We start from the raw sequence: 13,713 nt of genomic DNA, 5'->3' as shown, positions 1-13,713 counted from the left end.
GTGCCAGAAGCGATGTCCCCCCCTCCCCATCCCTATTCCCACCACCGGGCAGGACTTCTGCGAGTGCTTCCAGCCCTGCTCCCGGAGCCCCTCGGCCCCTCCCCGGCCTCGCCCCCCCCCATTTCAGGGGTCAGGCTGCGGGTGCAAGAGGGACCCTCCTCCCTCCCCTTTCAGCTCCATAGAACCTCTGGGAGCCGCCAGCGGAGCCACGGAGCCCCCCTGACCCACCCCCTCCCCCCGCACCCCCTCCAGTCTCCCGGGGCGGGCGGGGGACACCGAGGGGAGGGGACAGCCCCTTTTCCTGGGATCGGAAGCCATGACACAGTTCCTTATCCAAAGCGGGCTCCTCCGTGCACTGCCTTCAGCCGGGTTCGATGCTTTACCTCCGACTTGGGTTTCGGCGGGAGGGGGGGGGGTCCCTAAGCCGCCCTGGGGACCCCGGTCCTGCCCTCCCCCACCAGCCCGGGCTGGAAGGGGCCCCTCGGGGGAATGCAGAGCTCCACAGGGTCCTCTTCCAGCCGGGCTGCTCCGGGCGCCCCGTGCCCACCCCTGGGGATAAAGGGTGGAGCGAGTGCTGTTGTCCCCGTCGAGGGCAGGTGACATTCCCTGGGCTGGTGGCATTCCTTGGGACAGCCAGCCTGGCAGGATCAGTGCCAGCAGCAGCATCCCCACGGAGCCCTGGGATGCACACGCCAGACCCCCTCCCACTCCCTGGGACCCCCAAAAACAGGGACAGACCCACCTGGGAGCCCCGCAGGGGTGACAAGGGGGTCGGTGGTGGCTCTCCGTGGCAGACGCCAGATCATCCTCAGTCTTCCTGCTCCCCCCGTGGCAACCTTGGCTCCCAGCAGCTCCCACAGCCCCAATTTAGACGATTTTGGACAATCTGGAGAGAAGTCATAATACTGCTATTACAGTAATAACAACGCTTTTAGGGACATTTGTATTTTTGTCATATTCTCTCTTTTTTTAACATAAAAGAAGAGACTTACATGCCTGGGGAAGAGGTGGCAGGGCCAGGGCTGTGCCAAGCCGGGTGCCCCCCCACGGCCCCTTGGGCACCCCGCTTTTCCAGGCTGGATTCCTCGTCCGCGGTCGGGCTCCCCGGGGGTTTGTGTGTTCATTTTTAACTCTAGAGCTCGTAGCCGTGATCTTGTTCAGGTTCTCTCTTCTTCATGTGACGGTAACATCCAACTGGTGTGTAAAATAAAGAAAAAAAACAGGACAAAAAAAAAAAAAGATTAAAAAAAAAAAAAAAGAAAAAAATATATAAAAAATCCAATAAAGAGCCCGGCCCAGCCCGGCTGAGGAGCGGCTGGAGCGGGGGGTGCCCGGCTGGCGATGCCAAGGATGGGGCGCACGGGTTGGGGCGTCTCCTCTGAAGAATCCTATTTTTGGGGAGTGGGGCCCCTCGTTTTCTGGAGGCAGCCCCTGCTCTCGGTAATAAAGGACAGTCAGTAACTGCCAGCGTGAGTCATCTGTGGGGCTGGGGCAGCGCAGGGGGTGGATCCTGCCGTGGGAAGGGGGGCACCACACACGGGTGAGCGCCACACTCGAGTTGGGTGGCATCCCCCTGGCACTGAGCATCCCCCTCGCAGCTCCCAGCATCCCCCCCACAGTGTTATCCCATCCATCACTGAGTATCCCCCCCAAAACTCTGGGATCCTAGGGACTGGGATTCCCATGGGGGCTTCAGAAACAACAGTGACCCCCGCAGGCTGCTTGGAGCCAAGAGAGTTCCCATCCCATCCAGGTCTGGGCTGAGCTCCTTGGCATGGGCTAGGGACTGGAATGTGGCTCCAAGGGGAAGGAAGAGGCAGGCAACTATATCCTGTGTCCTGGTGCCATGGAAAAGGCACTGGTGGCTGTTAAATAATTCACGGAATGCTGGTCTTGAATAAATAAATGAAACTCCAAACGCAGGGATGGCAGGAGGGCCATCCGTGTCCTCACTGCACAGCATAAGATCCCTCCGGATCCACCCTTCGGGCCCCGGGATGCAGTGTTGGTGGTGACAGCAGGGGACAACACTGTCCCCTTGCCACCTGCGCTCCCGTCGAGGGGAGGTGGCTGCTGCCCACGCCCGCTCCACCTCCAGCTGAGCCAAACCTGGGAATTTTGGCATTCCCAAGCTGCCAACGGCATTGGTGCCACCGATCCTGGCTGTGCCTGGGCTCTTACACCAACGCCGGGCTCCTTTTATCCTCCCGAATCTCTGAAAGCGCAGCGATCCCGGTGCTCCTGTTGCACGGCTCCGCAGCGATTCCCAATCCCGCTGCCTTGTGCTGGCAGGCGGCGGGAGCAGATGGAAATAGCAGCGTGATCCCAGCTGCGGAGAGGCCACAAACCGTCGCACGCGGGGCCGGGAGAGGAGGCAGGGATATATATAGGGACAGACGTATGGATGATGCACTGCCGGCAGCGGGGACTCGCCGGTGCCAGCGGCACCAAAATGCTCGAGCGGAGCCGGAATCCGTCAGATTCCCTCCGGCTGCGGCAGCCCCTGGTCCCGGTGTCACCGCCACCGTCACTGGCACCTGGATCCCAACCCGGCTCCTTGGGAAAAGCTGGGCGGTGAGAAAAGGCTGCCGAGAGGGAGGACCCCTCTATCCCAGGTGTCAGAGCTCCTGGATCTGATCCCAGCCATGGGGACAGGCTGGTGGCATCCAGAGCCACCTGCATCCTAATTCCTGCCAAATGGGTGGGCTGGCAGGGATCTGCATGGAGCTGCTGGCATCAGATCCTGCCTACATCAGGGGCTTGGAATGCTGAGGGTCTCTGCCAGGGTCAGAACCCTCGGGACCATGGATAATTCCTTGCTAATTAGCAGCAGTGTCTTCCCAGATAAAGCAGCATCACCTTGGATGGGTGGCATGAAGGGCTGGGAGACACCCAGAATTCCAGGAGTGTGTTCCCGGGATGTCGTGGGATCCTGGGATGCTCTGCCCTACAGTGACGGGTACCTGGGTGGGAAAAGGGATCGACAGCCTGCACCTATTGGGAAGACCTGATTCAAAGCTCCTGCTAAGCCCCAGCTCCCTGAAATTACCCCGGAGGAGCTGGCACCGGCAGCTCCTGCACATCCCGCAGCCGAGGAAGTTCCACGTGTCCAAAATAGCCGCGGTTCCTGCTGTGGAATAGGAAGCGGAGGGAAAAGCCGGCAGCATCCGCCCTGCCAGTGCCGGAGCGGATGTGGCAGGGGCTCTGGCTGCCTCCCAGCCCCAACCCCAAATCCATGGCCATTAAAAGAGGATGTGTGGTTTGAAACCTCCAGCAAGCTGCAGACCTCGGCTCCCCGAGCTCTCCACCGCACCAGCTCAGCTCGGAGACGGGTGGAAGGAATCAGGATTCCTCGGATGTCCAAAAGAAGAGGAGCTGCTGGTTGCACACCAGGATATGTCACTCGGTTTTAGGGGGTCCCAAATAAACCCTTCCCTGAGGCTGGTCCCCACCACTTTTCTCTCACAACAAATTCATTGGCTTTGTGCTTTTTATTGCCTGCGTTTGGTCCAAGAGGCACTTGGAGAGAGGAAGAGGAAGGATAAGGTGTCAGTCCCTGTTTTGGGACAGACAGTGCCAGGGATGAGCCTCCTCTTCCCACAGAGGCAAAACCCTGTCCAGGTTTGAGACAGGCACTGCTTTGACCCAGGTGGAATTTCCATCGGCTCCTTCCCAAACCTCATGGCCAGGAGGAGCCGGGTGGAAAATGCTCTCCCCCAGCCCAATTCCCGCACCAGGATGGGGTTCTCAGGGTCTGTGCCTTTGTTCCCAGACCTCAGAGCTCTCCAGGATGACGGGATCCATGGAATGGATGCAACGAGCATCGCTTTTTCCTGTGCTGCCCATTGGGACAGGAGTAAAGGATTTTCAGAGGTGGAGGAGTGGAAATGTCCCCGTTCTCGTGGGGTGGCAGTGTGGGATCACCCCTCAGGGAAGGGGGCTGTATCCCAATCCAAGGCACCCTGGAGTAGGTGGGATGCTCTCAGGTGGGATAACCATTGGGATCCATGAGCCCTGCCAATCCAGGACACAACGCTGCTGTCCCAGCTGGATAAGGCTGATCCTCAGACCGTTGGTTTTCCTTTGTGGAGGCTGTGAACTTCCTCCTTTCCCAGCCCTAGCTGGGAATTCCTCGGGAGGCAGGTGGAGGCTCTGCACCCTTGCAGGGGGACAGCGGCTCACGTTTCCTCAGGAGATCCCGTCAGGGCTGCAAATTCCCCCTCTCCATCCTCCGGCCCATCCTCGGGGGATGCCGGGGCAGCCTCGGTGCCCTCCTCCTCCTCCTCCTGCTGGCGCTGCAGGCTCTGCAGCCGCTCCTGCCGCGCTTCCATGTATTCCTGCGCCCCATCCCCCACCAGCTGCACCTCATCCCCCACACAGGGCGGCTGCCGGACGGGATTGTGGTCGTAGGACAGGAGGCGCAGGGAAGCGAGGCCGCTGAGGTCCGGGAAGCTGGCGATGCGGTTGCGATCCAGGTCGAGGACGCGGATGTGATCCATGCGCAGCAGCACGGGCGGGAACTCCTGGAAGCGGTTCCCGTAGAGCCAGAGCCCCCGCAGGCCGGCCATGCGGGGCAGCGCCGCGGGCAGCCGGCACAGCCGGTTGTCCCCCAGCTGGAGGCTGCGCAGCTCCGGCAGCTGCAGGAGGGCGCGGGGGAAGTGCGCCAAGAAGTTTCCCTCGATCCAGAGGCAGCGCAGGCTCTGGAGCTGGGCGAAGGCGGGCGGCAGCCCCTGCAGCCCGTTGCGGCCCAGGTACAGGTGCGCCAGGTGGGGCAGGTCGCACACGGCCTCGGGCACCTCCATCAGCTCGTTGCCGTCCAGGGCGAGCGTCCGCAGGTGCTGCAGCTCCGCCAGCTCGTCCGGGACCTCCCGCAGCCCCGCGTCGCTCAGGTAGAGCTTCCGCAGCCCCTGCTGAGCCCACAGCTCGGCCGGGACCTGCCGGCCCCGCACCTCCAGCCGCTGCTCGACGCCGTCGGGGCCCTCGGCGGCCGCCAGCCGGGCCCCGCGCCCCGAGGAGCCGCCGCTGCCCATCGCTCCCCGGGAGCGGCACCGGGACCTGCGCCGGGACCGGCGGGGCGGCGGAGGGGGGGGCGCGGGCGACGCCGTGGCCATGGCAACGCGCCGCGGCCAATGGGAGCCCGAGCCGCCGGGGAGGAGGCCACGCCCCCGTCCCAGGCATGCCCCGCCCCGCCGTTCGCGCCCATTTAGGCCACGCCCACCGATTTCATTCATGCCCCGCCCCGCCGTTCCCACGCCCACCGAGCCCCATTCATGCCCCGCCCCGCCGTTCCCACGCCTGCCCGGCCCCATTCCCGTCCCACTTGTCCCGGCTCTGTCCCCAAAGCAGGCAGGACCCCCTCGCACCCCACCATTTCCAGCCCCTTTTCCAGCAGCCTGGCATCAGCGTTCTCGCCCTGAACTGGGTGCGGGGCCCTAAATTGAGTGTGGGGTCCCTGGGCTGGGTGGGAATCCCTAAACTGGCAGGAGGGGCTCCCTGAGCTGCGTGTGGATGCCTTAACTGGGTGGGGGTCCCTAAACTGGTGGGGAGTCCCTCTGTGATTCCTCACATCCCCTGGGACACTGCCGGGAGCCACTCCCTCGGGCACAGATCCCGTTCCCCATGGCCAGGGAAGATATGGATGAAGCACCTCCAAGCGCCCCCCCCCCGTGCTGTGGCTGCCCACCCTGCGGGCTCCTTCCTCCTCCTCATCCTCCTGCTTCCCACCACAGCCCTGCCCGGATTTTCCTGCCGCAAATCAGCTGTGTCATCCCAAAGGCGGCTCGGAGAGCCGGAAAGCCGGGCTCGTACAGCCCTCCAGCGGCAGCGGGCCGGGTGACACCCCCCCGACCACCCAAACCCCTCCTGCCAGCTTTTGGGATGCAGGAAACCCCCGAAACGAGGGAGCAATGCAATGGCATCGCGCAGGGCCTTTATTCCTCCTAGGGGGGTTTGGGAAAAGCCGAGGATGGGATTCCCTGGACGCAGCAGCACTCTTTGGGGGGGTCACGTCAGGGGGTCATCGACGCGCCACAGGTTGGTGGGGCGGTTGTTGGTGCTGAAGCCACTGGGACTCGGGATCTGGATGCCCTCCACAGATCTCGGGGCCCAGGTGATTGGGGTCTGTGCCCACCAGCCTGGAAAATCCGGGAGGGGTTGGTGAGGGGGTGTGCATTCCTCCTGGGGGCTGCAATCCCCCAATCCCCCCACGAACTCACCCGGGGCTATGGGGGCCAGCGGCGAGAGCTCGGTCAGGTACCGGTTGTGCACAGTGCAGTACGCCAGCGGCTTCTGAGGGATGCAGCGGGTTGGGAGCGTGGTTCCTTGGGAAAAGGGATGGGGACAGGGGACACGGCTGCACCCACCTTCACGGTAGTGACTCCCTTGGGTGCCACCTGGAGCTCCGGAGGGGCGAAGGGGGCAGGGTGGCCCATGGCAGGCTGGGGCTGTGTGGGGACACAGGGATGAGATCCTGCTCGTTCCCATGCCCAGGCAGCTCCTGCTGCCTCAGAGCCCACTGGGAGCACCGGGACGGGATGTCCCCTGCCCTTGCCACCCCGTCCCTTCGCTTACGGTGCTGCGTACGGCAGAAAAGGAATCCATCCGACCGTCACCGACGTCAAGCTGTGGGATAGGAAAAGTGTCCCCTGGGGTGCTGAGGGGTGGGGGGGACAGGGGACACAGCGGGGACAGGGCTCACGGGCTGCTCTGGCAGGGTGAGGTCACTCCTCGGGGCGATCCCGGTGCAGCCCGACAGCTCCATCGCCCTCGGTGGGACATCTGTGGGGAGCAGATGGAGCAGGGATGTCCCCAGGCCTGGCATTACCTGGATACACCTGTCCCACTGGGCCTGAGGGGGGCAGGGGGTCTCCAACACTCCCTGAGGTCTGACCTGGCTCCAAGGGACACTGACATCCCAAAATCCCTAGAGATGGATGTGGCTCTGAGATCATCAATAATCCCAAAACGTTCCGGATGTCAGAGCTGGGCCTGGAACCCCCAGGGCCTCAAATCCTCAAACCCTCCTCCTGGGTGGGAGGTTTCCTAGGAATCCTAACACCCCAAAATCCTCATAAGGACAGAGCTTTCCCTGGGATCACCAAGACCCCAGAATCTCCTGGGAACAGAGCTTTCCCTGGCATCTCAACACCCCAAAACCCTCCCACTAAGGCTGGAGCTTTCCCTGGGATTCCCAAGGCCCCAGAACGATACCTGGCTTGGCGGGACTGGCGCAGGGGCTCTGGATGCCATATTCCCCGGATGCTCCCGGGGCTCTCACCTCCCCGAATCGGAGGCGGGAAAAGGAGAAGCCAGCGGGATACGGACACTGCGGCTCATCCACGCACTCGGGCAAGATCCTTTGGTACTCTGGGCGCCCGAAGACCTTGAAGTCCTCGGAGGTGGTGGAAATGTCGGTGTCCTGGCTGTGGCGGGAACGGCTGTGATGGGAACGATCCCCAAAGGTGCCCCCCAGACTCCTGGAGCGGGGACCTACCGCTCCACATGCGGGGAGATCAGGGATCTGAGCGCCGAGTAGTTGTTGACGACGTATCCCGAGCCGGTGTGGACGCCGAGGAGGGGGCGGATGCTCCTGTCACCGGGGGGCTCAATCCCCAAAACGCGCCCTTCCTTGAACTTTTGGGGTGACCCCGTGGGCCTCTTCCCAAAGGCCGCCTCGTAGGTGGTGACGTAGGAGCCCAGGAGCTCGGAGGGGGGGCCCCTCACCATGGGGAACCCCGTCCCCAAGCCCGCGGCGGGCGAGTCCTGCGGCAGGGACGGCATCCCGGCTCCGGGAATGGGGCCCTGGCGCCGGGAACGGCCCGAGGTGGGGCCCTACGCCATGGCTGGAGGTGCGCCGCAGGTGCGCGGCCTGCTGGGAAGCTGCGGAATGTGCCCGTGGAACGCAGCTCTAGCTCCCGGTAACCGCGACAACGGGGACCTCCCGGGAGGCTGCCACCCGAGCGCGGGAGGTCGGACACCCTCCCTGAATGTCCCTGAATGTCCCGCTCCAGCTCCACCACAGCCCCCGCCCCGGGGTGGGGTCACCTCCTGGGGGTCCTGGGAAAAGGGGCAGGTGGGAACGGGGAATATCAGTGAGCGAGCTGGGAATGTCACCGAGGGCCCGACCCCGATGTCACAAAGCAGGAGAGGGGCAGGGCCGGCAGCCAGGCAAGGCCGGTAGCCAGGGCTTTATTCAGCATTCCACCAGTGTCCAAAGGCTGAAACGCCAGTCCGGAGCCCCATGTCCCCGCGCTAGTCCAGGGAATGGGGACGCAGGCGTCCCCTCCCTCAGCGTGGTGGCTCAAACAGATATTCCAGGTCCGGCTGCCGGAGCCTCTGCTCCCTGTTCCTGTTTTTGGCGAATTCCCTCAGCATGGCCATCACGTCGGTGTCGAATTCCGCCGGCGCGGGCTTGGCTTCTGAGGGGAACACAGGGAAAAGTGAGCTCCGCGCCGTGCCCAGGTGCCAGCCCGGTGTCCCAGGGCGCGGCCACACGTACCGGTGGCCCAGTAGTAAATGTCCCAGTCGTTACTGGGCTCGTTGATGAGGCGGTCGTAGCGGTTCAGCTGCTCCTCGCTCATGCGCGCCAGGTTCTCCTTGGCAAAGAGGCTGGAGAGGGATGGATCGGGATGAGCGGGACAGGAAGGAAGAGCTGGGGTACAGGAAGCAGCTCAATGTGACCCTGGGAAACACGGACCCCCAGCCCGCTCTCCCTCCGCTCAGCGGGCGGGGAAACACCTGCACAGCATTCCCAGAGAAGCTCTGGAATCTCCACCCCTGGAATCCCAGCCTGGTCTGGTGGAAGGCCTCCCTGCCCATGGCAGGGGGTGAAACTGGATGACCCTTTAGTCCCTTCCACCCCAAACCATTCCAGGATCCCATGAGCTCGGTCACATGAGATACTGGAAAGGGATTCTTTCCCGAGATGGTGCTGAGGCCCTGGAATGGACTTCCCAGAGAATCTGTGGCTGCCCCATCCCTGGACGTGTCCAAGCCAGGTTGGACAGGGCTTGGAGCAACCTGGGATAGTGAAAGGTATCCTTAAGGTTCTTTCCCACCCAAATCATTCCACAATTCCACAATTCCATGTCTCTAATCTCTCCTTCAATCCCAAAATCCAACCGGCCTTGTGTTCACATGTCCCAGGATTTACATACACCCTTCCCAAAGGATTTTGGCTCACTGAGCTCTCCCAGCTCTACTCCATCATTGCATCCTGGACCAGCAAGATCTTGGAGCAACTTATCCCAAGGATTTTTGCACTGCCTCAATGAACTCTTCCCTGCTAATGAAAGGACCTGGAATACTCCGAGCCAAGCCCACCTGAGCAGGATGCAGTTTTCCAGCATCCCCCTTTTCCTGCTCTCGTACAGCAGCCGGGCTCTCTTGGTGTCCAGTGGCTCGTCGGGACGCTCCTGCCAGGGGGGCAGCGGGATCTCCAGCACGTCCTTCCCAGAATCCGTGGGGGAATCCCCCCGGTAGCCGCGCTGCGGGATCAGCGGCCACAGGAGATGCCGGCGCAGGGAGCAGAGCTGCAGGGAACAGGGAAAGCACAGGGACATCAGGCCTGGGAGTACCTGCACACAGGGACCTCTCCAAATCCTACTGGACACGCTTCTCAATGCCAACCCCCCAAACCCCGCTGCCCAGACCCCATCAATCCCCCAGGCCTCCCTTTTCCCCCCAAAATCCCCTTCTGTCTGCTTAGGCTCTCCTCCTTTTTTCTTCTCTTTCCCCCTCAATACGCTAATTTTCCTCCCATCCCGCCTCTCCCCTAAACTCACCCCTGTCCCCTCCTTTTCCTTCTCCCCGTTTTCCCCTTTTTCCCTCTCCCCCCATTTTATCCCTTTCCCACCTTCCCCTTCTTTTCCCCTTTCCCCACTGTTTCTCCCTCTCCTTCCCCTTTTACCCCCTTCTTACCCTTTTCCTCCCGTTTTAACCTGTTTTTCCCTCCTTCCCTCCCCTCTCTCCCCTCTCCCGTCCCTTTGCCCTCCCAGTTTCCCCCCGTCCCCCCCCCCACCCTGGCCGCCGCCATCTTGCCGCGCGCCGCTCTGGCCACGCCCCCTCCCGGCTCGGCGGGGCGGGGCGTGCCGGAAGTGGGCGTGGCCCCGCCCGGAAGTGGGCGCGGCGGCGCTGGCGGTGAGCGCGGGCGGCGCGCGCGGGGCTGGGATCGGGGGAGGGGGGGGGGCCCGGGCTGGGGGGGGGGGGGGCGCGACCTATCGCGACATATCGCGACCCGCCGCCCCCTCCCCGCACATTCCCCCTGCCCACAAACCCCCCAGCCCGGGCCCCGCCGCTCCGCAGGGCCGCATATGGCGGGGACGGGGCGGCGCGGAAAACGGGGGGGGTGGGGGCAGTGGGGGGCACAGGGAATTTGGGGGGAAACAGGGATTTGGGGAGGGAGACAGGATATGGAGGGACAGAAGGATTTGAGGGGACACGGGATTTGGAGGGAAATGGGTTTTGGGGGGGCACAGGGATTTGGGGAGCAGAGGGGATTCAGGGGAACACAGGGATTTAGGGGGGACATGGGATTTGGGGGGACACAGGGATTTAGGGGGGAGTGGGGATTTGGGAGGCAGAGGGGATTTAGGGGCTAGAAGGGATTTAGGGGGGCACAGGGGAGGGAATAGGGTATTTAGGGGGACGCAGGGACTGGGGTGTAGGAAATGGGATTTGGGGCACGCAGGGATTTGGGGGGACGCCCTGACCCCCTGCCCCCCATTCCCAGAGCACCTTCCGTGTCCTGGCTCCGCCCGGTCCCAGCCCGGGCTCCCGCTCTTCCCGCCTCTGGAAATATGTCCGAGGGAGTGGATCTGATTGACATCTACGCCGACGAGGAGTTCACCCAGGTGAGGGCTGGGTTGGGGGTGCAGATCCCCCCCTTTTCTTTCGGGAAGAGATCCCGGTGTCCTGCAGCTCATCCCGGGGGAAGGTGCAACTGGTGTGGCTGGGAAAAGGGAAGGATCATTCCCGATCGTTCCCGAATCCCGGTGGCTGCCACCTCCAGCTGTGATTAAAGGGTTTCCCTGTGGGTTGTGACACGTGGCTGGCCACGGAATGTTTGGGATTTAAGAGCTTAGCTGTGTCCTGGTTGGAAAAATGAGAAATCCCGGCTGGAAGAGGCACTTCCAGGGAATTACACAGTGAGGGGATACCGGGAGCCAAATCCACGGGATCGCCCAGGCTGGGGATCTGTGCAGGAGCTCGCTGTTCCTGTGCTGCTTGTCCCATCCCAGGAATATCTGGGATTCACAGGAGGAAATGATGAAGGAAGGGGGTGTTGGAGAAGCAGATTTTAGGGAGTTCATGGATGTGGGAAAGCAAGTGCGAAGGCAGATGTTGGAAAATTCGAAACTGCCGTGGAAAGCTTGCGGAGAGGAGTTGGCAAGAGGAAAAGTCATGGAAACTGGAAAGCAAAGCACCCGGAGGAAGGAATCACCATGGAGAAAGGAATTCCTGTGAACTCCTGGAGTGATCAAGAGAAGCTTCTTCTGGTTACTGGCTGAGAATATGCCATGGAATCTCCTGGGAAGGCCGAGTGGATGGAGGATTCTCAAAGCTGGAATTGTGATCCAGGTCAATGACTCTGACACGTTCCTCCCTTTGGGATGTGTGGCAGGAGAGCACCTGGAATTAATCCATGCCAGGATCAAAGCAGTGCGGAGCTGCTGTGGCGTCCCTGTGGCACTCCAGGGATGCCAGTGTAATTCCAAATCCCACATTCCCACGTGGTGATTCCCTCTAACAGTGCCTGGCTTCATCCCTGTGCACCTCAACTCTGTGTGCATGGATGGGGAGCAGGAGAATCCCGAAAAGCTCCCAAGCTGAATCCCCTCAGTAGCAGAACTGAGGGATTCCAAGGGATTCCTCCTCTAGCCCCTCCTTCCTATTTTTGGTCTTGACTTTCTGAAACTTCCAGGCGGGAATCTTCCAGCCTTGGGCTGTGTCCAAAGACTCCTGGTGGAGGTGGGAGCGTGGGAGTTGGATTAACCAAACACTTGAGCTTTTTTTGGAAATCAACACAAAACTGCTGCTCCCTTCTCAAATCATTCTTTTATCAGCTCCGGGAAAAGAGCTGGATGCAAAAGTTCAGGGAGAGGGAAAACGGTTGGATTTTTGGATGCCCGGGTTTCCACAATCCTTGGAAAGCTGTGTGCTGAGCATCCTTCTCTGTCCCGCTCCCAAGAGGATGTTTGCAATTCCCTGACCCTCAGACTGTCTCCGGCAGGAAACATTGTCCAAACTGCCTGGAATTGAACATTTAGGAGCAGAACCTCTGGTTTTTATGGCACGCCAGCTCCCGTGGGATGGATCCTCGTGGAGTGATTTTGTGGGATGAAACACTCGGCACAATCTGAATGAGGAATTGGGATCCATAGTAAACACGGCACTTGCTGGACATTTCAAATTAAATATAGCCTGGGACAGAGTGGGAATCGGGAGGCAGATCTAGGACACGCTGGAATTCCCAGCTCTGGAGCTTCCTGAGCTTCTTCTGCCAAAGGGACAGATCCAATGTGTGGGAGCTCCCACCCTAAAAAGGGTTTTTTTTTCCCAAAAATGAGCAAGTTTGGGGTGCTGGGCACGGTTTGAGGGGGGTGTGGAATTCCCAAGGTGGATTTTTGGGAAGCATGTGTTGCCAAGGAGCAATAGGCTCATCCCTGGAGGACATTTGGTTTTCCACCACTGAATTCTTGCCCTCCACATTGGGAATTTCTTCCTGGTGGCAGCAACAGGGTCTTGACCTGTTGTCTGGGATCCAAGTGGGCTGATCCTTGGAATGTGCTGGAGCTTAGTGGGGGTTTAGATGAGATATTGGAATAATTTCTTCCCTGTGAGGATGGTGAGGCCCTGGAATGGATTTCCAGGGAAACTGTGGCTGCTCCATCCCTGGAAGTGTTCCAGGCCAGGTTGGACAGGGCTTGGAGCAACCTGGGATAGTGGAAGGTGTCCCATGGCAGGGGGTGGGATGGGATGATCCTTAAGGTCCTTATTCCAACCTCAACCATTTCATGATTCCATGAAATCAGAGCCCATCATCCTGTTTTTTGGGATTGCCCAGGCAAGGGGTGGCTGTAATTCCCAACTGTGCACAGATCCAAAACAAGTGATTTGGGTCTTAAACCTTTGGACTCGGCTTGGAAATTCCGCTTGGGAATTGGGACAGCAGGTTTGGAAACAGCAACGAAGGCTTCCCAAGCCCTTCCCAAGCCAGGATCTCATGACGTTTTCCCAGCAGGACCCGGAGTTCAGTAATGCTGACCAGATGGATCTCTACGACGACGTGTTAGCAGCCAGCTCCCAGCCCCAGGAAAAGCGTTCCAGTAGCTCGGAAGCGCCTCCGGAGATCCGTCAGGAGCCGTCTCCCAAGCCCAACAGCAAACCCCCGGCCATCCTGTACACCTACAGCGGGCTCCGCAACAAGCGGGCTGCCGTCTACGTCGGGAGCTTCTCCTGGGTGAGTTCATCTTCCTGGGAAATTCGCGATTCCTGGGGAACCTCTGAGGGGCTGCTGGGCTCTTCAGGGGAGTGGCAGGGATTTTGAGGGGCCTGCTCCTCCTCACTCCTGAGCTGGATTGTGAGCTGGGCTTGGCTTTCTGCTGGATTGTGAGCCGGGCTTGGCTTTGTGATCCTCAGGGAAAAGGGATTTGTATCCCTGAGGAGCTTCTGAGCTGGGGTATCTGCTGATGTCCCTTTGGGGTGCTGCTCCTG

At 61.0% G+C, this 13,713-nt stretch overlaps 4 protein-coding genes across 10 annotated transcripts; 1 reads left to right on the top strand and 3 right to left on the bottom strand.

The window, feature by feature from the left end:
* Positions 1-10: 10 nt before the first annotated feature.
* LOC119701153 lies at positions 11-7,999 on the bottom strand. Of its 7 annotated transcripts, none has more exons than XR_005257029.1 (7): positions 7,493-7,999; positions 7,210-7,421; positions 6,698-6,777; positions 6,571-6,574; positions 6,216-6,443; positions 993-1,194; positions 11-886 (listed from the first exon to the last, which is right to left on the bottom strand). XR_005257029.1 is itself a non-coding variant. In XM_038137331.1 (7 exons), the coding sequence occupies exons 1-7, from the start codon at positions 7,777-7,779 to the stop codon at positions 1,133-1,135; spliced, it is 846 nt and encodes a 281-aa protein (XP_037993259.1). In that variant the 5' UTR covers positions 7,780-7,999; the 3' UTR covers positions 11-1,132. The 7 variants fall into 7 exon arrangements, 6 of the variants coding, with proteins under 6 accessions (XP_037993259.1, XP_037993260.1, XP_037993256.1 ...); XM_038137331.1 differs by having other exon boundaries at positions 11-1,194; positions 6,216-6,288; positions 6,363-6,443; positions 6,571-6,621; XM_038137332.1 differs by having other exon boundaries at positions 11-1,194; positions 6,216-6,288; positions 6,363-6,443.
* On the bottom strand, positions 1,711-5,331 carry LRRC10B (leucine rich repeat containing 10B). Its single transcript, XM_038137322.1, has one exon. The coding sequence runs from the start codon at positions 5,307-5,309 to the stop codon at positions 4,179-4,181; it is 1,131 nt and encodes a 376-aa protein (XP_037993250.1). The 5' UTR covers positions 5,310-5,331; the 3' UTR covers positions 1,711-4,178.
* A 146-nt stretch (positions 8,000-8,145) lies between the features above and the next one.
* On the bottom strand, positions 8,146-10,096 carry SDHAF2 (succinate dehydrogenase complex assembly factor 2). Its single transcript, XM_038137336.1, has 4 exons — positions 10,019-10,096; positions 9,322-9,530; positions 8,498-8,607; positions 8,146-8,417 (listed from the first exon to the last, which is right to left on the bottom strand). The coding sequence occupies exons 1-4, from the start codon at positions 10,031-10,033 to the stop codon at positions 8,287-8,289; spliced, it is 465 nt and encodes a 154-aa protein (XP_037993264.1). The 5' UTR covers positions 10,034-10,096; the 3' UTR covers positions 8,146-8,286.
* CPSF7 (cleavage and polyadenylation specific factor 7) lies at positions 10,087-13,628 on the top strand. Its single transcript, XM_038137337.1, has 3 exons — positions 10,087-10,137; positions 10,730-10,850; positions 13,241-13,628. Exons 2-3 carry the CDS (start codon positions 10,797-10,799, stop codon positions 13,544-13,546), a joined length of 360 nt encoding a protein of 119 aa, XP_037993265.1. The 5' UTR covers positions 10,087-10,137; positions 10,730-10,796; the 3' UTR covers positions 13,547-13,628.
* The last annotated feature ends 85 nt before the right edge of the window (positions 13,629-13,713 follow it).

This window comes from Motacilla alba, chromosome 5, assembly GCF_015832195.1.
Source record: "Motacilla alba alba isolate MOTALB_02 chromosome 5, Motacilla_alba_V1.0_pri, whole genome shotgun sequence".
NCBI classification, from domain to species: Eukaryota; Metazoa; Chordata; class Aves; order Passeriformes; family Motacillidae; genus Motacilla; species Motacilla alba.
The sequence above is the reverse complement of the archived record's forward strand: the minus strand, read 5'-3'. Positions and strand labels throughout refer to the sequence as shown.